Source organism: Calonectris borealis, chromosome 17 (assembly GCF_964195595.1).
Source record: "Calonectris borealis chromosome 17, bCalBor7.hap1.2, whole genome shotgun sequence".
In the NCBI taxonomy this organism is placed as follows: Eukaryota; Metazoa; Chordata; class Aves; order Procellariiformes; family Procellariidae; genus Calonectris; species Calonectris borealis.
This window is the reverse complement of record NC_134328.1, coordinates 16414451-16436240: the sequence shown is the minus strand read 5'-3', so window position 1 is coordinate 16436240 and position 21790 is coordinate 16414451. Positions and strand designations below refer to the sequence as shown.

The following is a 21790-nucleotide window of genomic DNA, read 5'->3' as shown; positions in this document are numbered from 1 at the left end:
TCCAACCGAGCGGGGTTTTCAGTGAGGCAGGTTGTAAAACTGGTGGAAGCGGAGCAGCCCAGGGCTTCCCCGCACCCTTCTGCGCCCTGACGCGCACCTCAAAACCGAGGCAGACACGGGGTTTCGGCTCCCGTTCCACTTCCAGCCCCTCCAAAACGAACGGCAGGCTTATCGCCGGGGGCCGAGCTCGCCTGCCCTCCTCTCCCGCTATCGCTTCCCCCTTTCGGTGCCGCTGCTGCCAGCTGCAGGTGGGCATCTCCTGAAAATGTTTTTTGAGGCACATCTGGAAGCGGGCAACGGCCCCGTCCCTGCGGCAGGGCACCGGGGGCGGGCTGGGGGTGCTGGGGAAGGCCCGGGGCACCGCAGCCGCCTTCCAATCTACACGGGAGCCCCGAGCGGCTGCTGGGTGGGAAGAGTGGAAACGCAGCGTGGTTCATTATCACGGTGAATTATCAGGGTTAATCAATGAGCTCGGCGGGAGCAGGCCGCCAGCACGGGCCTGCAGCGGCCCCCGGGCTCCAGAGCCGGGTGTGAAGCCCGGAGCCGGGGCTGCCAGGGGGTGGTACGGGGGGTGGCCGGGGCGGGGGCCCCCGGAGCCGGCCGGGCGCTGAGGGGCCGGCTCTGCCCGGCGCCCGGCGGCGCAGGCCGGGGCTGGCCCAGGCCGGGGGCGGCAGGGCCCGGGTCGGGCCCGGGAGGCCCGTGCTGGTGCTGCCCCCTTCCCTCCGGCCGGGCGCACGGCACCGCCGGCCCCGCCCGGCCCCACTGACCCCCGGGGGAGCGGAGCGCCCGCCCCATGACGTCACCGCGCCCCATGACGTCACCCCCGCCCTGCCGCCGTTTCCGCTGGCGGGCTGGGGGTAGGCGGTGGCGGGATGGCGGGGAGGGGGGGAACGTGGCGCCGTCGCCGTGGCGACGCGGCGGGTGACGCGCTCTCCCCGCGACCCTCCCCGGAAGCGGGCGGCGCGGCGCTGATTGCGTCACGGGGGGGCGGTGGCGGCGGCTTCTTCGGCGGCGGCGGCTGGACGGGCCTGGGGCGCCGCCATGGAGAGCGCGAGCCAGGGTAGGGGCCGCGCTGCGACCCCCGGGGACGGGCCTTCGCCGCCGGCCGCCTTGTGCCGGGGGGCCCCGGGGGCGGGACGGCCCTTGAGCGGGGGCGGCCCTGAGGCGGGGGGGTGGGGACGCGGCCCCGGGGCGATGAGACGGCCCGGGGCGATGAGACGGCCCTGGGCGGGGGGGCCGCTGCCGTGAGGGGAGAGTCGGCCCCGGGGAGGGAGGGAGGGAGAGAAGGGGGGGCTGCCGTGAGGGGAGAGGCGGCCCCGGGGGTTGCCGGGCGGGTGGGCCCCTCTGGGGGTAGCGGCTCCAGGGCCCCGCGGAGGGCGCTGGCGGCTCGTCCCCCCCAGGGCTCCTCCGTCCCGCCGTTCCCCCCCCAGGGCTCGCCTGGGCCCTGCGGGTATTTAGCAGCTGCTGCTGGGCAGAGGAGCTATTTTCGACGAGCAGAGCCCGGTGCTTCTGTCGCTTCTGATAGATGCTCGTGGAGGAAACTCCACTGGAGGTTTCTCTTCCTCTTTCTGTGAAGCCCCTCTCTTCACCTTTCCCGTCAGACTGCCCAGGTTTGCATAACGTGCTTCGCTTGCTGGCTGCTTATTCTGTCTGCCCTCTGCTCCTTGTCTGTGACAGATATCAACCTTAACTCTCCCAACAAAGGTCTGCTGTCAGATGCCATGACAGACGTTCCCGTGGATAGCGCGGCTTCGGCCAGGACCTCTGTGCCCGAGGGGCTGACTCTTGCTGAAGAGGAGGAGTTGAGATCTGAGCTTGCCAAGGTAACGGGGCGCTCGCGTTTGTCAGCGGGGGCTGCGTGTGGCCGCAGTCGTGTTCTGTGGAGGCAGAACAAGCAGGAGCCACAGGAGCAGGATTTGGTTTTTTTGTTTTTTTTTTTTGTTTTTTTTTTTTAGTTTTGCAATGGTGTTACCTTTGGGTCGCTCAGCTAATTGTTAAAATGCACAAAGCTGGCAGATACTTCAAACACTGCGGTATGTTGCGTGTTCTTTCCCAGAACGACTTAATTTAGAGCTCTAAGGAAATAAGTGGCTTTTGATGCCGTGAGCTTAATCTAGGCTTTTAGCTCCATTTGAAGTGAGAAAACACTTTAGGCAAGTGGTACGCAAAAGAAACTCGTTTTTCCTTAGGAAGCTGAAACAATGGAGCACTTATGCTTTCTTTTTCTACCTTTTTCTCTTAAATATTTATTACACTGTATAGGCAACTATTTTTGGTCCCTATATGCTTTTGAAAAGCTGAGAGTTTGTAATGTAATATCCTAAATTTTGGCCACTTTTTGGGGTTTAAAGGTCAGTTTATTATTTCTATCTGAAATGTAGCTGAAGATAATAGCAGCTGTCCTTCTATAGTCCTTTCTTTCATTTGAGAATCTCCTGGTGATTCTTTGACTTACAAGTTTTAGCAAGGGAGGACTTTGCTGTTAAAGTAGAAATGAACCCTCTCTGCCTGGAAACAACTCCAGAGTACTTTGAAAATCTTGTAAGAAAGATCTCTGAGGAAAAACTCTTTGCTTTAATGACATCAGAGGAAAAGAATCATAAGAAAGAAACCTTAGTTAATAAGGTTTAGCAACTGATTTTTATCTACTGTTGAAATTACAACGCTAGAAATGAGTTCTCTTAATCTTGATGCCATTAAGTTGCCAGTACAGTGACTTGTATGGATGTTTTCCCGACTGAAGTCTGAGCTGTAGGCCTCCCGTTCCAGCACCGTTCATGTTCAGTTGAATTGTTCTGCATGCACCTGAAGTTCCTGCCAGTTTTTTATGTTCATGTTAACGAAGTCTTGCTAGTTTTGAGGGAGGTAGAAAGTTGGCTTAATTTTCAGAATGTTATTGAACTGTGATTTAAGACAAACCTCTGCCTCTCTCTAAGGTTGAAGAAGAAATTGGTACGCTCAGGCAAGTTCTGGCTGCTAAAGAGAGACACTGTGGAGAGCTGAAGAGGAAGCTAGGTTTGACTCCCTTGGATGGGTTAAAGCAAAACCTGTCTAAAAGCTGGCATGATGTCCAAGTCTCCAATGCGTAAGTGTTGCTTGTGATGCACGTTTCACGTTTAAATATGACTCTGTAGTCATTATTTCCAAGCAGCATATTCCAGGGCTCTTCCAAGTGGCTGGAGGCTTTTGCTCTGATGGCTATATAGAGAAAAGGCACTTAAAACTATTTACTTCATTGCTTTTGCTCGTCTGTGTCTTTATGTCAGCATAAATGGAACTTTCATATCTGTGATCCAGATAGATTGTTGCTGGACGCTGTTTCCTATGATGATAGAGATCTAGATCGCCACTTAACAGTTCAGTTTGCCCATTTCTGCCCGTTCTTTGAGACGTAGGCTGCTGCTACCTTGTTCTGAACTCAGGCTCGAAGAGAAGTGCAAGAAGTTTCAAAGTTCTACTGCATAGTGTTAGTTTAGAAGGTATTTCCTGGGTCATATAGCTTGAATTAAAAAGCCTGCACTTCCTAGGAAAAAATGCTGTAATATTAGTGTGCATTACGCATAGTCATCTCTGCCTAAAGAAGATCTGAAATTAGACTGACTGTTCCTGAACAGGCGTTAAGGGTATGGTCACTGCAGTGCTTGACGGTGCCAAAAGGAGAGTCAAAGAGGTAAGTTTGACCCTGCAGTTGTGCCTGGATGTAAGGGACTCTCGGTACCCATAGAGATACCGTTCCGTCTAAAGAGTCTCGTGTAACTTTAACTGGAATTTAGCACTGACAGTGCTGCTGCGGGCCAGATCGTTGAGCTGTTCATCTCACTGTTTATTCTTTCCCTTTTTCCTCATCTTCCCTCCTACATCCCTGCCTGATTTCTGTTATTCCTTTGTAACTGAAATCTGTGTCATTGTCTTCTAAAAAATGAATATTAAAGTTATATTCATTAACACTTTCTGTTTCTAGTTATGTGAAAACATCTGAGAAACTTGGAGAGTGGAATGACAAAGTGACACAGTCTGACTTGTGAGTGCCTCGGGCTCCTCAGCAACACCTCCTTGCTCCTTGCTGCATTCCCCGATTTGTGCTGCTCCTTGTTCTCACAGGCATCGGGGGTTGATTGGGAGCTGGAGGCATGGTGAAGCAGGGCTGTTATTAGCAGCATTCCTGGCTTCCAGCTATAAGCATCCCTCAGTTGCAGAGGAGATGAGTAAACGTTACTGCTATCATCTCTCTCATAGTCTTGCTATTGCAGAAGAAAAATTCCAATCAGTTACCAGACCACATTTTATAATAAAAAAAACCAAAAAGTTAAAAAAAATCAACCACAGTTTCCTTTTAGCTGGTCATTGGTAGATTAGTCTGTTGTAATCGGATGTCTTATTAGAGAACCTCTGTCTTCACTGTGAAACTATTTCTCTTCTCATCACTGGATGTGGTGGGAATCAGTTTGATTATTGCCTTTCTGTACGGCTACGGGAGAGAGAGTGCCTGAAGGCATTTGCCTGTAGCTGGAAATCGGGGCTGTGCAAATGCAAGTATGTATATTAGCTTTTGAAAGCTGCCCCACCGTGGCTCTTCTTGCATTGATGTATGTGAACCTTTTTGCTGATGTCAACCCTAGAAAGCCATGAATTTTAGTCTTTGCAGTATAGACAAGCAGGTGATAAATGCAGACAAAGAACATCTAGCTACTTTTGTCTCTAGAATATATTATTTAATTATATTAGACTTCCATTCATATTAGACATGAATCACTTTGATTCCTGCTGTATAGCTGAACGTAAGGGAGACCTGGAATGTTTTCTGCACTGAAGATTCTTTCCCTTCTACATCTTGTGTTGAAGGAGATGGTTATTTAGCTAAGAGGAAAATGTGGATTGGGAGCATCCCATCAGTAGGCAAGACAGCTCTCATCTAATGGGGGAGAGTTACACTTCTGGGTGACGTGAGCTGCCTGCGATATGTCACCTCCTCTGAGCACTTCTGCATCTTGTCTGAGCTGGTAGCAGACACTTTCTATAGTACTTGTATTTGTTCTGTACCTCCAGTGTTAATTCTCACAACCCCTAAGGTACTGTTTTCTTGTAGGGAAACATGATTTCTAAAGATTAGAAAATGAAACTAAGTTTAACGGTTTGTCCAGGTCATGCTACATTGGTAAAATACAGCTTTGGGTGTGGTGGTCAGATTTTTTTTTTTTGGCCTTGAGCTCAGTTCACTGCTCTGTGCTTTTGATACAGAGCCGCCACGCAGCATGTAGGAAGGGAGCAGAAGACTGTAGGAAGGGAGCAGAAGACACAAAGTCTTTCAATTCCTGACACCTTCTAAACCGCAGGCTTTATTTCTTTGTGCACAGTGTTTGAATGTTCTTAAATAAGAAAGAAACTAGGGCTTAGGTGTCTCCCTGCTTCGCAAACAACAGCTCTTTTCCTTCTGGCTGTAACAGAGAAGGGGGGAAGCTATCCTCAGAGAAATAAAGCCTATGATACTGTCAGTGTAAAGAGACACTAATAATGTGGAAAGTGTCAAAAGAAGCATCTGTCATGAATCTTGGCACTGTATCTAACCTCCACTGTGTTTGTAGATATCTTTCAGCCAGCAGCACACTGGAGGACTGGAATGAAAAATTAACTCAATCAGAAGCGTGAGTGTCTTAACCGTCAGTGTTAACAAATGCTTTCATGACAGTCTGCTGCCACTAACGTTCTGTGCCCCTGCTTACAGTCCTCTGCTTTGACTAGATCTATTTAAACATTTCTCTTTTCTAGCTTTCACTTTTCTAACCCAATCAATGCCTCTTCTGGGAGAGGGAGCTTTTCCTCAGGTCAGTATTTGAATGATTTCACTGTGGTCCAAGTGGCACTCTTCAAATGCCTGCCTGCTCTCAGAGGAGAACTGGCTGAAGCCACTGGCTGAGACCTGCGTGCCACACACTATAACTTCAGCTGACAAGCTGTGCAATAGCCAGACTGACCTCTTCTTGTTACCCTCAACATGCTCTGCAGGGAGCAGGAGCTTTTCTTTTTGCTGTGGAACCTGGTGAGAACAAATAGAGCTGTAGTGTCCAAGGCAGCTGTTCTGTCACATTGGGGCCCCGAGTGGACTTGAACAGCTTAAACCTCACAGCTGTTATACTCCAGTTGTTGGCTGCTAAGGTCTTAGCCATGTTTTTATTAAATGCCTGAAATTAAATTCTCATCTGGACTAAATTATGGGAGCATATTATGGAAGTTGGCCTTTGTCCTTCTCACTGCATCTTTCCCACAGTATATAGGGGAGTCCTTGACAGTGGTGCAGTGGGAGCAGGTAGGTAGTGGTGGTGTTTCTCAAACTGATTTAAACCATGGTAAGGTAGGTCTTAGGTAAGCCAGCTTTTCCTGTTCTCTGGAATGGGTATAAAATTCAGTCCTTTGAGCTGGCTTGTTACTGGCAGTGTATGTGAACAGAAGGTTTTCTTCATAAGATGGGTGAAAGATGAGCGGAGATAAAAAGTAGGAGTATCAGAAAAAATTTCGAAGTATGCAGATTCTACTTTCAATGTTCCGTGTATGTTTTTTAGATTAAGAAGATGTAAATTGTCACTATTTCACTTGCTAAATAGAATGACCTTGGTTTTTATGCTTGCTGACAGTGTGACTGACTCCAGTGGTGTAATCAGAGTTCCTCCCTGGGTGTGCCTGCTAGAATAGAAAACTTCTTGTTATATCTGTTTCCTTGTACTTAATAAGCGCCAGAAATGTGGCGGAAGCGTGCTTTTGTAGAGCACTTGAGGCCTGAATAGCTGTGGCACACTAGTTTTCCTGCTTGCTTTGGCACTAGACGGAATGACAATTCATGCTAGCAAGGTAGATACTGATTAAAATGGAGAGGCGAGGGGGATTGAAAAGCAAGATTTGAGCAATGCTTCAGAAAGCAAACAGAATTTCTACTTCCTTTGTCTAAAGCTCAGCAAATGTGAAGAGTCAAGTTCAAGAAATCCAAGGATGAGGTTTTAATCATATGTTTTGGGTTTGTTATGCAAATGCATCCTCTTTCCTGTTGTTTGAGCTTCTTGGCATTATAACTAACAGGCATCCTGACTGAACTGGGAATGGGCCTGACTCGTGACCTTACGGGCTTTTGTGCGCTGCTAAATGTCCCGGTAGTTGCCATTCCTGGCCACAGACTCGCCCACTGCAAACTGTACATAGACAGGACAGAAATCAGCCCGATCTGTCCCTAGCTCCAGTTTCATTGTAACCAGGATGCAAGATGACTTAGATGGTTTGCGTACTTAGTCAGACAGCACAAACAGTGATTGCTGGATATGAGCAAGTGAGATGAAGCTGGTATTAATGGATACAGCAGGATTTGAGGGTGCGGGTCTGGCTCCTCCCTGTCAGGGTTTATAGGAGAGGGTGCAATGAAATGTTTGAATACCGCAGGATAAACGCCACAGGGCAGAGATCATTTCTGCACCTTCTGCTGCAGCCAATTGCCTGTTAGAGCAAGGTATTAATCAGAGCTCATATTTATTACTCCCAGATTTGGATTATTCTATTGTGCTTTGTACTGGTGCTAAAGGAAGAAAGTGAGTGATTGTGAATTTAAAGCCATGGTAAACATGGCCACGTCTGTTGCAGGAGAGTAGCTGCGACTTCTAGGTCAGGGCTAGTACTTAAGTTGCATTAAAGTCTTGTATAACCTGATCCCTGGTTGTCACAGATGCAGCTCCCCATGTGTGTCTGATGACAGTTCTGGGTTAAAGAGTTTCTCATCTCGGCTGCACTTTCCTGGCTCTGTCTCCTGCATTGCAGTGGTGGAGGTGTGTACGTGTGTGTGGGAGCTGTGGATGCAGGACTAGACTAGGCCATCTGATCTGGCTGCTGCTGTCTTTTTTGTTGTTCCAAGTTTATATTTCAGCCGGATCGTTTCCTTGATCTAGATCACTGTATCAGCACAAACAGTTGTGCTGGCATCATGAAGGAGCGCACTCGAGCAAAAGGAGCAGCACTCGAGTGCTACATCTTCAGTGGTCTTAAGAATACTGTTGTCAAGTGTGGAAAATAGAGTTGGAAAATCTCTTTATCTGCTGAAGCTAGACATAATACCTGGCAGTTTGCAGTGTGTGACGGTGTCATTTGAGTCTGTAAACCATTCCTCTCATTGTTGCTCTGGTGCTCAGTGCTGATCTCTGAGAGTTGAGTGTGAAGCAGATGTAGAGTCATACTTCGTGCAACATACTTCAGTGAGCACGAGGTCTTCGATGTTTCTGTTGGGCAGCTGTAAATCAAATCCCATGGTAGGATTCAGTCAGCCGGGGAGGAGCCTGACTGCTGAAGGCAGGGATTGAGATCCTCCTCTTCCAAAGCAGGTTTGGCCCTAGGATTCAAACATAGCTATTGTGATAGGAAGGCATGTGTCGGAGCAAACAGTGTTGATGCTGACCAATTAACTCCTAAATTGTCCTAAGATGACTACTTCTTGCAAAAGATTGTGCTGTGGAGAAACAGTAGTGAGACCTTGCTTTTGGGGCACGCTCAGGTTCTTCTGGAGTCACTGAATTCAAGAGGAACTGGTCTGAAAAATGTGTAGGTTATAGGAATTTTCTTTCAGGGGCAGGAAGAGGGAAGGTAAAGCTGATGCCGTTTTGTCCTGTTCTGCGTAAGTCTCATGTACATTCTTGATTCAGAAATACTTGGCTGTGGTCTTAAAAAACCCCAACAAACCAACATGTTGTAATTGGTATTGCTTGAACGCAGTTCAGGTGCTGTGGTGCCGTCTTCCGCACTTCTGTCTGGAGAGAATGAGATGTAGATAAGTCGGCTGTCAGCATGGTGCTTCTAGCTTTGGGAGCTCAGGCAGGAGAAAGGATCTTAGGCTGTTTGTAATGCCCTTCTCCTAAATATCCTAGTCAGGCAAAAAAGTAATCTCGAGCTGAAATACTTGGAATAAGAAAACTTGGCTTAAATTGTTGAACTTGTTTTCCAGCCTTAGTCTTTTTTTATAATGTGAAGAATGCCATAAATCTAGATGTTAATCATCAACTGTGGAATAGCTTAGAGAGGACGAGTTAATGGCTCAAAGAATCTTTGTTCCTGAGATTAGTCTCATTGGAAGGAAACAAAGGTTCTCAAGTGTCTGTCTTCTCCGGCTTTGGTATAAACTCAAATGTAACCAGCTGACAAATACTGTCAGACTTCTTATGTATTGTGGTTAATGGTAACTGATAGGAAACTTCTCTACCAATTTCTAAACTGCAAGTTGTAGACATAATGCTGGTTCCTGCATTTCTTTTCTATACAGTGATGTTAGTCTTGCCTCTTTCCTCCATAACCTAACACTACAACAAACGCTATAACTTCTTCAAGGTTGCAAGCGTATTATGGAATAGGTTTTAGACTTTTTTTTTCAAGATAGTTGTAGAGCAAACAGGATACGATGCTATGAGTTTCCACATGGAAAATTGGGTTTCTTTTATTTTTGCAAGTGTTTGTCAGATTTAAGAACATATGGTCAGCATGGTAAAGTGAGTGTATGAAAGGTGAATCCTACACTTGCTGCTTTTTTTTAAAACTTCAAGTCTTTGATTATGTGCAAGACTGGAAGGGGCTTTTTCAGTGAAGTCAGTGCAGCTCACTAACCTAGCTTCTTTCCTTTAATACGGGTTCTTTTTTCAAAATGGCGGGGTGGAGGGAATGCTTCTTGCTTTCAGGTCCTACCTGTTAGTTCAATTCATGATGTTTTTTCCTATTTAGTTATAAGAAGACCCAGGAAACCCTTTCCCAGGCAGGACAGAAGACTTCAGCAGCCCTTTCCAATGTAGGTTCTGTTATCAGCAGGAAACTTGGTGACATGAGGTAAGATTTCTGTTTTGCGCTCTGATGCTTTGATCTTGGTTTCAAACAGTAATGATACTTTAGACAATAACTAGGCTTTTTTTCCATTTTTCTGCATAGTTGGCAGCACATTGCTGTTGATGGACTACCTTCTTCTGTGTGGCCCCGTACATTGTAGTTTAGGACAGATTAAACACTTAAGACTTGTTGATGGGATAAAACCCATTCTAAGGCATTTAAGTTTGATTTGGCTTAGGAGAACTGACAGAACGTTTTTAGCAGCCTTTGCCTTTTTACTGTTATATGGTTTCACTGCAGCTTTTACGTCGTATGTAAGAAACTAGTATTAACGTTTGCCTTTTCCATTCGTTACTGGATTATGGAGGTGTGTTTTCTCAGTGTTACTGTTTAGGATTAGAAAGGGGTCATCACTCCTGTGCTCTGTTATGCTTTAAAATGGGGCAAAGTCTGGATGCTGCATTTTGTGCAGTTTCAAGCCCTGTGTGTCAACTTTCCGTGGAGAAGGGCAGTATGCCTTCCAGGCACAGTTATGTCATGTAGATTGGAAGATATTAGTTGATTCAGAAGGTCGTGACAACATCAAAAATTTCTTCTTCTGGTTGGTGGTTATCTAGATTCCTTAAGCAGATGACTGCTGAAATAATTGCAGATTTAAACCTCTCTGCATTGGAAAGTGGGGGGATGGTTCCCTTGGTTGTTGGCTGAGGTTCTTGCTCTGTGAGTTTCTCAGCTGTACAAAGTTGAACGTTAGAATTGGTGATTTACCTGATCTTCAGAAATTTAAACTAAAGATTTCTTTCCCCATTAATGGTGATGTCCAAGTTTTTCATGCAGAATACCCTGAACACACTTTTCTTGGAACTGAGAGCTAATTCTGAATATACAACCTGTCTAGGCTAGTAAGGAAGTATTCTTAGAGCTTGTATTTAACGTGATGTGTCAGACCTTGGATTGAATGGGTAGCTGTCATTCTTTGTAGGGAATTTCCTATTCCACTGTGGCTGGGAGTATCCAAGTGGTAAGAACTTGTTGGCCTCTGATCACATAGTACTGATTTATTCTAGTTCTGTCCTCAGTGAGTTATTTACTGTGTTCCTGGAGGGTAATTTTTGGTGAGTGTTTTCAGTAGCTCACTTCTCTGAATTTGGCAGAGGACTAGCTGGCTTCCTACCCTTTACAGTATTCAAGTTTTAATTTTTCTTTCTTGGAAACTACCTAGTCTATTGGAAGAAGAGATTTACATGTAATCACAGCAGACCGATACGGGCGGAAGATGTGGTGGTAATAGATTTTGCTAAACTGATAATAGTGAAGTAAATCTGGTGCCTGACATCTGCAGTCTGGTCAGGCTGTTGTAGCAAAAGGATGGGAGCTGTGCTTTTCGGACCAAACAGGGAACTCCTGAACCAGTGCTGCCACCAGAAGAAGCCGTTTTAAGAGGCTTGGTCCTGCCTGTTTTCTTTTGGTTGGGAGAATCCAATTCACCATGCAGCTGCAGAAATGTTTGTGCCGTCCCAGGAGCAGATGGTGGAGGGAGGGGATGCACGGCCGAGTGAAGAGCGCGCCTGTTTCTCCTGGTGACAGAGCTGCCCTGACATGGTCATAGTGAAAACTGGCTGTGGATGCTGGCCTGGCTGACTACAAACAAGTCAGATCTTTGCAGCAACGGTATTGCACAGCATTAATCACCAATTTGAACACCTGCATTCCTTTTTATAGCTAATACCTTGGGTGATATGTTCTGAAATAGAGGCAGCTTCTGTCTTATAACTTGGGAATCCCTGCCAAAGTTATTTCAGCAAGGTTTGCTTGGTATATGTGGCCCTGCAGGGGAACACAGTAATGATTTTTTTAAGACTTTCAGTTTTTCTATGTGTATATAAACAGAATTCTGTCTCCTGTGCTGCATTCAAGTCTTGATATTTCTGATTCTGAATAAGGTTTAACTCTGAGCATAAGTTTCTGCAGGAACTGTCCTATTTTCTACCCTTGCCAGGAGAAACTCTGAATAGTGTCCTGATATGTGATCAGAGCTGACGAGGAGTGAAGCCTGTTGTATTGTTGTGATCACTTCTCTGAACGAGTGGGGATGATCTCTGTTCCCAGAGAATCTCTGTTACAGGCTTTGTAGCCTACACTGCAACCCCTGTTACTGTACTTTCTTTTTTCCTCTTACACTACAAATTCACTTGTAAGGCAGGTTTATTTTCCATCACTGGAAGTGTTGAGATAACAGAAGGGATTTCCTTGTTTAGTCAGCCTTCACCGGTTGATAAATGCAAGGAAGGCATGATGAATGGGACAAACACCTCCGACGCATGGAGGGCGTAGTCGTAATTCCGTTAAAAACGCTTGGACCAAAATGCTGTGAAATACAAGTAACGTGTCCCTGGGTTAAATCTTCAGGGTCGCTGGTCAAAATAATTTTAAATGTAATAACTGAATTGTTAAGGAGACATTGTGAAGTTAATGCTGTAACTGTGCACTAACTGTATTAATGCTGTTGCTCTATTAGCTTGTCTTGAGGCGAGAAAATGTAGCTTAATTAGTGGGTGGGATTTTTTCAAATCTTGGCCAATTCAGCTTTTTCTGTTATCTCCACTTATAGTTAAAAAGTAAAGTGGCTTTTAGACGTTCTATTCCTCCGCTTTACTGATCCCAGTAAACTGCAAAATTGAAAGTGGTTTTTTTTTTTTGCTGATAACAGCTTGCTTTCTCGTTTGTGTCCCCCAATACACTTTGTGTTGTCTGATGAAGTTTGCTGCTGTACATAATACTACAAGCAAATTCCTTACGAAATGTTAGCCTGAGCCCCAAAGGTGCCTGCAAATTCCTGAATTCATGTAAACTTTAAATCCTTATGAAAGGAGGAAAAGGTCCAGGCCAAGATACTGAACAAACGAACCAGTGCTTGTGGTATTGCATACAGAGTAGCATGGTGCATGGACATGTGTTATGTGTGCTCTTCTCGTTTAAGCAAGAGTAAGTAGAAAATTAATTTATTTCGCATTCAAAGACAGCATTTCAAGGTGTCTACCCTGCCAAAGAGCTGACTTGGATGCATGGGGAAATGAAACCACAAAGTCTAACATCTTAGCTTAGGCTGTGAGGAAAAGCCCTTGTACTCCTTTGCCAAGTACTTGGATCCAACTTGCTATGACTGCTTCCTGCTGCAGAGACAAAAATTATATTTAAGTAGAATAAAACACTGCTTCTGGTAGGAGGAGCTCCTTTAGAGCCTCCTGGTAATCTTTGTAGTAGAATTAGGAGACCTCGGTCTGTTATTTCAGACTGCTGAGATGCTACTGCATTGCAAACTCACGTGTGGAAATCTGGTAACCTAGTGGGGGATAGTTTGCCTTGAAACCTGAAAATGGGCAATCAGGTTGTGGGGTAAACATGATACCTTTTACCCAGATACTTTTGTCTTTATTATGCTGAGATGTATTTGTTCTTTGAGCTGTAACTTTGAGATCTGCAGGTTTGGCAAGATAACATGCAGGTATCCATTGCAGGTTCTTTTTACAGAAGTTCTCAACCAGAAGTCCTAGCAATGTTGTCTTTGTATGAGAACTTGTGGGGGGGAAATGAGGGAAGGAGGTATCTTTACCACATCACCCAGCATTTGGTAAAACTCTCAGTTTAGGAAGACATGCTCTAAAAAAAAAAAAAAATCACATGAAAGCAATGGATAGGGGTAGGTGAAATGTTTTGGGTTGTTGTTGCACACCAGCTCCTTGCCCTCCCCAGTACCCTGGCTCGAAGTTGCTGTAGGTGCTGTTATTCTCTGAAAAACGTCTTAGTTTGGCTTGAATTAATGAAAAGTAATTGGGTTTTGCTTGCTTCTGTAATTTATTTTGAGAGGCTTCCTCCTGGGTAGTTGACTTTGCTGACCCATGATCCTGTGACCATGTCCCTGCTTAGCTGCCCTGCATTTAGTGATTAGGTCTGCACAAGTGTCTGACTGTTGCTTCCCTTTTCTCTCTGCTGCCTGTGGCTCCTCCCAGGGCTCACCCCTTCTCGCACTCCTTTAGGTAAGATACTCTTCAAGGCTGCTAAAAGAGCAGATGTTCCTATGCCAGGCCCTTGCAGATGTTAAAGGGAAGGCTGATTATTTAAGCACTTTTGACACAGATTGAGAAACCTACCACAAGCCACTGCCCTGTAATTGACTTTTGTATCACAGTTGCAGTTTACAGTTAAATACTCGTGCTTACTGTCCTGTGTCTGGAAAACTAAGTTCTGGGCTGCAACTGTTAAATTAGGGAAGAGAGGGCTGGCTCTTACTGCTTCAGTTGTCCACACCAGCCTGTGTGTGGACAGTAAATGCTTAAGAACCAGGGGTGTGCTGCTCTTGCACGGTGTCTGTCTAAAATTGTCATTTAACTTTTTCTTCCTTATTCTGAATGCTTCCGAGTAGCAGTTACTCCATTCGCCACTCGATAAGTATGCCAGCGATGAGGTAATGTAGCAGATACGCGTGTCTCCTGAGTGGGGTCGGTGGGAGAGCACAGCTGACTCCATCATTATTGGGCTTTTTGTTCTGATTTGTACAACTGGTTCCCTTCTTAAGCAGACCCCACTCTGGGTACGGGGTAACCGCGTTCTGCTGGTTGAGTAATTTGGGGTGGTTTTTTTACCCAATCTCTTTTTGTGGTTATTAGCACCTGTGTTATTCTTGGACTAAGCGCAGTGTTGCAACTGTACCAAAGTCTAATTGAAATTCGCAGCTTTCAGAAATCTCTGAAGGGCGGGGATTACGGTTGTCCTCTCGCAACGTACAGCATGGCCATTGCTAATACTGAGAGATGAATCCGAACTTGAACCCTCAGTCTCCAACCTGGAAGCTCAGTGCCCTTCTCAGCACGCCCTTGTGGTGCATTAGGTGGTGATCTCCTTGCAGGAGAAATGACTGCCGGGGCTGGACGAGGCCCACAGAAGCCCTCTCTCTGTTCATCCTCGTTCCAGATCAACGGAGGTTATTCTATGGGCACAGATATACAGCAATTCTTTGGAACAAAAATAACCGAGACGAGGCTAGTCATCTCCCAGTGCTCCCGCAGCCTAGCCTGGAGAGAGCAGCTCTGCATGAGTAACTGCCCGGTCTGAATGCCCGGTACAGAGCACTGCCCTGGAATCGTTCATAAGCAAAGAAGCTTGTTAGGTTGTCAAACAATTGACCTGGGTTTCTTTGCTAGAAATATGAAATCCTCTGATTAGTTTATTACACTGTGGTTTTTATGAGCATTTCCTGATGCAAATGATCACTCCTGTAGTAACGAAATGTACATGGCCCTTCCCCTTCCTGCCCGCGGGATGTAATATGGGAAACTGAAACCTTTTTTTTAAACCCTTTTCAGCTTTTCCTTTCCATTATTTAAGATGGCATGCTTTTAGTTGGAAGCCTTGTAAAACTAAGAGCTAGTTTCTTCTCTACTTATTGTGCGTTGATTCCCTAGTGAACTAGGGAGTTGTTTCCCTCAACATTTTAGCTTGAGCAATTGAGTGGATTGCACATGGTATAAATGTTTTCCTTCAGTGTTTGTATGTGGTGTTCTTGTCTGGTGTGCCTGAGATGTGTGCCAAAGGCTGTGAGGAGCTGGAAGTGTTTTGGGTGCTGCTGTCACTGCATGGGAATGGCCAGAGAGCCCAGTCACGCTATGCGACTTGATTTAGTTAAGAAGTAACTTGTTATGATTTGTTCTTTTTTTTTTTCTCTCCTTTCTTCAAGGAATTCTGCAACCTTCAAGTCATTTGAAGATAGAGTTGGGACCATAAAGGTAACAGTCTGCTTTGTCCTGTAAATATATAGTGTGAAGCCTCATGCAGAAACTTCAATTTCTGCAATGTTTTTCTTGTAGACTAGTATTCGGGCAAATGGCCTCTCAGATATGTGAAGTCTTTGCTACAGTAGGTGACCCTGACAAGGGGGAATTGACTTGGTATTCGCAGGCCTGGTTTCTTGTTATCCTAACCCTCTTCTCTCCTTTCAGTCCAGAGTGGTGGGCAGCAGGGAAAACAGCACCGATGGCCTCCACTCCCCCTCGGGAGCTGGAGACAAGCCTCCACAAGACAACGCTCCTTTCTAGTCCTGCGATGTGGCTTTGCACGGCTGTGCACAACTGTAAGAGCAAGCCCCCTCCCTCCCAAATCTTCACAACAGCAACAACACGCAAATCCAAGAAGGGGCTGAGAGCCAGTCTGGAGAGATCCATCATTCATTCATAGACACTGCTGCTGGATCTAAGTCAAATAAAGAGAATGCAAAGTTTTGTACACAAATAATATTTTACACTAAAGTTTGTAGACTAAATGTATCACTGCTGTCCTTTTGGGAGAGCATGTAAGATGGAGTTTCCTTAAAGTAGCTCAGAAATGCCACTGGTATAGATAAAAACAGTTTCCCCTTGTCTGACATAACTTGGAACAATACATTGCCCCAAGCAGCGTGAGGAGGGCAGTTATTGGAGAAGCCAAGTGCATGGGCATCTTAGCTTCAGCTTCTGGCTGTGTTCTCTGTTCAGGGCATGCCATGCAGCTACTCGGTGAGCTCCCAGGCTTCTCCCGTTACTGTTTTCTCTGGCTCTCATTGGAGTAGTCTAATAAATGGGGTAAAGAGTTAGTTTTTTTTTCTGGGCTCCCAAAAGGGAAACTTCACTTAGCAGCTGCCTCGTTGTTACACTAATGCTCTAGCTTTAACAAAACTAAAAATCTTTATTTTTAAATGCAATGAACTTTAAAGAAATAAAGCTTAAAAAAAAAAAAAAAAGACGCTTCGGCATCGTATTAGGGAAATGCTCCCTTGGACTCTGAAACTGAATTGCAAGCCTTACATCACCTTACGCTTTACTCGCTTATGATTTTTTTTCTATAGAGAAAACTGTAAGGGTTTTAAAGCTGGATGTTGAGCACTGGAGTTTTGCATCATACAGTAGTAGCAGCATGCTTATAAGCCAGTTCTTGTGTTAAATTCAGTGGTGCACTCCATTTCCTGAGTGTATGAAACTTGCTTCTCCCTTCTCAGTTTATGCCTTCGTTCTTGGAGGAAGAATTTCTGAAGGCTGCTAGCGACAGGGCCAGATTAAAAAGGCCAACGCTGTCTCTAGCAATATGGACACTATGTTGGAGGGACTCTGCTCTCCTCTCTGTGGGCTCCTCCATCTGGTACATCTGACTGTGACTGGACGGGTTTTTCACTTGAAAGCCCCAGCTCTAATCTTGGTTTACAAAACTGGCAGAGAGTCACGGAGCTCAACCAGTTCCCCCGGAGCTGGATGTTTTGCTCTTTTGATGTCCAACTTCATTGCTCAGGAGCTGAAAAATTCTGAGTTTTCTTCTAGAGTCCTGATCTTATTCTAGGCAAGGTGCCTCCACATAGAAATACCTAGAGTGAGCAATTCTGTGCCTTAGAGGCGAAGTGGGTCTTACTCAGGTCTTTAGACTTGCTTGTGTACATATCTGGGTAGTTTTAGTGGTTTATCACCCTGGAGGGACTGAACTGTCTCTGACCCTTCCTTAGAGAAGCAAGTTTTGACACTTACCTGCTGATTAATCCCCGTTTCCCCCACCCCTGCTCCCCCCCCTCTGCAGACCTGGGGATACAGGATGAAATATTAGAAGGCAGATGTACTAGGCAGTAGGTGGAGCGTAGAGTGTATGTAGTGGCGTTCCTTGTTTGACTGAAACCGGCCTCCCTGCGAGGAACAGAGCCAAACGGGGACTGCTGGAGCTTGGGTATAGAACTGTTTCTCTTCACAGATAAAGACTGCGGAAACTTGTCAATAAAGCATTCCTTTGGGAGAAAATGGGGTGACTGTTCGTGTCTTGTTCTATCTAACAGTACTGAAGTCTGCTCTTGGGTGCGTCTTATGAACTTGTCGGGCAAATACCAAGTGCCTGCAGCAGCTTGAGGCGAGAAGCAACTGGAATACTCTGTTCTATCCTATCCCTCTGGCTTGTTTGTCCATCGCCTCTCCGGATGCTTTCTCATGAAGGGATGTACTAAATAATATTTACAGTCTGATGTTTTCTTTTCAAGATGCCGAACTCCAGCTGGTTCCCGAGACATACCTGTGCTCAAGCAAGGGCTGGGGAGCTGCAAGCCCACAGTTACCCTCCAAGTACCATCCCGTCGCTCCCTTCACCACCGGTGCCGCAGGTGAACCAGACGTGCCTCAGCTCCCTCGCACCGTTTTCCTGAGCTCGGAGCGTGGCACCGCAGTGGCAGCGGTAACCTTGGCAGTGGGGAGTGAGGCTGGAGAAACTTCTAATGTGGAAAAGCAGCAGCTGTGGTGCTGGCTCGGAGTTACGGCGTGATACCTCAGGGAATCGGCTTCTTGGAAGCTCTGGCAGTCGCTACTGATTTAAACAGCACGGTGCAGGGGGAGCAGCGAATCTATGACTGGAGTTGGGAGCTGCTCTCTTATATTTAAAAGGGAGTGGAGAGCAGGCAAACAGGTGGTGAGAGAGGCCAGCGGAGCTCTGTAGCTGCTCGGTGTGCTGTGCTTTCAGCGGAAGGGTGCCTGGCCAGGTTTGACACACCTGCCTGTGGTGAGGGTTTGGTTTTGGTTTTGTGGGGTTTTGTTTGTTTGTTTTGACGGTTGGGGTTTTTTTGCTACTTAACTTCTGTAGGTAAAACTACATCTCTGCGACTGGGTCTAAGAGCACAGGGGTTGGTACGATCCCTGATCCTGCAGGAGAGGTGCTGCAGGGAGCCCCCAGGCTGCGGAGCTGGGGCTGCGAGCTCCCGTGCCAGAGCCCCAGGGGCAGGGGGATGCTTTTCCACCTCCCCGGTCCCTTCCAGCGAGGGATCTTGGGTGTTTTGAAAGAAGGTTAATTAAGCCTTCCCTTCCTGGTTACAGGCTTGATGTTTTTGTCGCTTCCCGGTTTCTAAGCATGCTCCTGGCAGCTCTCGCGGGTGCAAACCCCTGGTTTCCTTCAGGGCTGGGCTGTGGACTGCAGTGTCCCATGCAGAGGACAAGGGGAATGCGGCTTCCTTCCCTGGAAAAATCTGGGACCAGGGGTGTATGAAGCCCCAGCAGCCTTGTGAGCACCCGCCTGCTCTGTTGTAACCGGGGGAGAAGGCTTTGACAGCAATATTCCTCTCCTGTTCACCCCCTGCCAACAGCCTCGGTGGGCCAGAGCTGCTCAGAGGGGCTCGGGGGCAGCCGGTGTCCCTGGGTGGCTCTCCTGCTGCCTTGGAGCCTGGAGAGGGTTTGTCCTGGAGTTTTTCAGAGTCACTTCTCTCTCCTCCCTCTTTTTCCTGTTGCTTCCCTTGAATGAAACATCCCGGTATTAAATCTACGCTAACGAGGCCAGCACACGAGACCCATCAGAGTTGGGATCTTCACAGGCAGCGACGGAGCCAGCAACCAAAACAGCGTCTCCTCTTTCCTGCTGCTCCGGTTTTACCGCGTGATTTTCCTTTTCTTTCCTCGTCACTGAGGACTTGCTGGGCTTTTTGACTGCTCCCGTGTTTCGGGGGGGGTCCATGCTGAGCTGACGTTATTGACCGGGGACGCGGTAGCTGACAAGAAGCTTTTCCCATGGCGGTGCCTCCGGCGCTGCCGCCGCCCCGGGAGGATGCTTGTCTCTCCCCGCACCTCCCGCTGCTGCGGTTCGTCTCTGCCGGCTCTGTGGTGCAAAGCACGGGGCCAGGTGATGCAGACAGCCCATTCCCGACGTGTTTCCAAGCTGGATGCTCATGCAGCAGCATCTCCGCATGGCCGGGTCCCGCTGCCGGCCTCGGCTGCCATGGCAGCGGGCAGGGCTGGATGGGTTGGGGGGATTATTTAAGTCTGTAACTGGACGAGCACCCAGCAAACAGGAGGGAGCTGAGATTCACCAGGGAAGGGAGAGCAGCAGGCGCTCCCGAGAAAGCCCAAAGCCACATTTTGGGGTGTGGTGACACATGGAAGAGACTCAGCTTGCCAGCAACCAGCCAGCGACAGGCTCACCCTCTTGGCTTGAAACGAAAACTTCCTGGGGGATTTGTGATGTTTGTCTCCTGCCCGTGAGGAAGAGGATGGGAGCCCTCATCCCAGCAAAGCACCGAGCCCTCGCTCCGACATCACTGGGGAGTTTCCAAAACCCCAAAGCACGAGCTGACATGTGGTGGCCGGGCAGCGCAGCATCCCGCGCCCTTGCTCTCGGTTTGTGCACCGTCATCGCCCGGCTTGCGGAGTTTGAGAAAACCCAGTGCAGGGCACTGGCGTACCTGAGCCATCAAAAGGGAATCTGCATTACTTCAAAGCAGAGGGTGAGCACCCACGCCCGAAGACAGGATGGCTCGGGCAGAGGAACACGAGGTGCGGAGGCTTCATCAGGAGCATCGAAGGTGGGGGGAAGCTGGATCGTTCCATCCCACAAAGTGGGAACAAGCAGATAAACAGCAGAATCGAAAAGTAACTTATTGCAAAAAGCTAGAAGGAGCCACTTTTCCCTGCTGGCACCACGTCCCGATCCTCAGCCAACACCGGAGAAAACAAGCGTTTTTTAAGGAATTTGGCATTTATGCTCGTGAGAGGGCTTGCACAACTGCTCCAGCAGCCGGGAGCCTGCGTTCGTCCCCCCGGGGCTGCGTCGCCGGCCGAGCGGGCAGCGTCCAGAGCCAAGCGCTGGCCCAGGGCTCCCAGCCTGGGCCCACTCGCTGCACCCCTGTGGGTGCGAGCAGCCTGGGCTGGCCCTGTGTGGGCGCTGGGGTGGGTTCAGCATCTCTTCTTGAGTGCAGACTCCGAGCAAGGTCCAAGACGCAGTGTTGGTGCTGCTGGGGAACCCTGTATGTAGCCGGTGTTTTGGAGGGGGAGAGGTACCGGGTGTCCTCGGAGCATCGGTGACGGAGCTGAGCTGGGGTCGAGGACTCGGCAGCCGCCGAAGGAAGCTGGGGCTGGAGCGAGGCGAGGGTGCGGGCGCATGATTAACGATGATGACTCCATTGGCAAATGGGATTCATCATCATTCATTTCTTTAAAACGTGAGTCAGAGGCAGCAGACGGGAAAGGCCGTTAGAGCCGCGCGGGGAGGTCACACGGCGGCGGGGCCGTGCTGGGGCGGCGGGAGGGACGGCCGGGGCGAGCTGCGGTGCCCGGGCAGCGTTCCCGCACCAGCACTGGGGGCATCCGCTTCGGGACGCGCTGGATGGGGGGAAGTCGGGCTTTCACCCACGGTGGGAAGCAGCAGCGTTCCCCAGGGAGCGGCCAGGAGCGCCAGGAAACTTGAGCAACTGGGAAAAATACTCAGACTCCTGAGCTTAAAAAAACCTGTTTTCCTCTATTTGTAAGTGCTCGTTTGTTCATTAAAAGGAACGGGCTGAGCACCGTGCTCCGGGGGCACACAGGAGCTGGCAGCCCATGCGGGGACCTGCAGGTGGCAGGCTGGGCGCAGCGCCCCGAGAAGCAGCGCAGATGACGAAGGTGCTGCACAAACCTGAGGGTCGATGTGTGTGTGTGAGCGCTGGGGGCTGACGCCACCTGGAAAAGCAGCAAACTCCGAGTCTGCAGCCGAAAAGTGATGTCCTGGTCCTGTCCCCTGCCCCGCTGCAGCCCCCAGCCCCGCTGCAGCCCGTGCCGCAGCCCCCAGCCCCGCTGCTCCCCTTGCTGCAGCCCCCAGCCCCACTGCAGCCCCTGCCCCGCTGCAGCCCCCAGCCCCGCCGCTCCCCGTGCCGCAGCCCCCGGCCCCACTGCTCCCCTTGGTGCAGCCCCCAGCCCCACTGCAGCCCCCGGCCCCGCCGCAGGCCCCGGCCCCGCTGCTCCCCGTGCCGCAGCCCCCAGCCCCACCGCAGCCGCTGCCCAGGCCCGGCGGCAACGCGGGAACTGCGGCGGGCGGGAGCTGCTCTCATCGCTCCCTGGTGGTCTAGTGGTTAGGATTCGGCGCTCTCACCGCCGCGGCCCGGGTTCGATTCCCGGTCAGGGAAGCTCCATTTTTACCACGCTCTGCCCGCTTTTCGCGGCCCCCC

General features: G+C 48.6%; 1 protein-coding gene and 1 non-coding gene across 24 annotated transcripts; both read left to right on the top strand.

Annotated features, from left to right (window-relative positions):
• The first annotated feature begins 771 nt into the window (after positions 1-771).
• On the top strand, positions 772-18695 carry TPD52L2 (TPD52 like 2). Of its 23 annotated transcripts, none has more exons than XM_075166778.1 (8): positions 863-1060; positions 1678-1823; positions 2937-3085; positions 3962-4021; positions 5583-5642; positions 9736-9837; positions 15569-15617; positions 17876-18695. In XM_075166778.1, the coding sequence occupies exons 1-8, from the start codon at positions 1042-1044 to the stop codon at positions 18035-18037; spliced, it is 747 nt and encodes a 248-aa protein (XP_075022879.1). In that variant the 5' UTR covers positions 863-1041; the 3' UTR covers positions 18038-18695. The 23 variants fall into 23 exon arrangements, with proteins under 23 accessions (XP_075022893.1, XP_075022892.1, XP_075022879.1 ...); XM_075166782.1 differs by having other exon boundaries at positions 864-1060; positions 1705-1823; XM_075166786.1 differs by lacking the exon at positions 17876-18695 and adding an exon at positions 15831-17642 and having other exon boundaries at positions 873-1060.
• Positions 18696-21676: 2981 nt separating this feature from the next.
• Positions 21677-21748, top strand: TRNAE-CUC (transfer RNA glutamic acid (anticodon CUC)). The gene has a single exon. It is a non-coding gene; the product is annotated as a tRNA-Glu (tRNA).
• Positions 21749-21790: the final 42 nt, after the last annotated feature.

What these genes read in the sequence shown, in the direction of transcription:
- TPD52L2 (XM_075166777.1), top strand. Translation starts at nt 1,526, where the DNA reads ATGCTCGTGGAGGAAACTCCACTGGAGGTTTCTCTTCCTCTTTCTGTG. An exon ending in GATGTCCAAGTCTCCAATGC is followed by an intron (nt 3,086 to 3,961) that starts GTAAGTGTTGCT and finishes TTCTGTTTCTAG; the next exon opens with TTATGTGAAAACATCTGAGA. An exon ending in AAATTAACTCAATCAGAAGC is followed by an intron (nt 5,643 to 9,735) that starts GTGAGTGTCTTA and finishes TTTCCTATTTAG; the next exon opens with TTATAAGAAGACCCAGGAAA.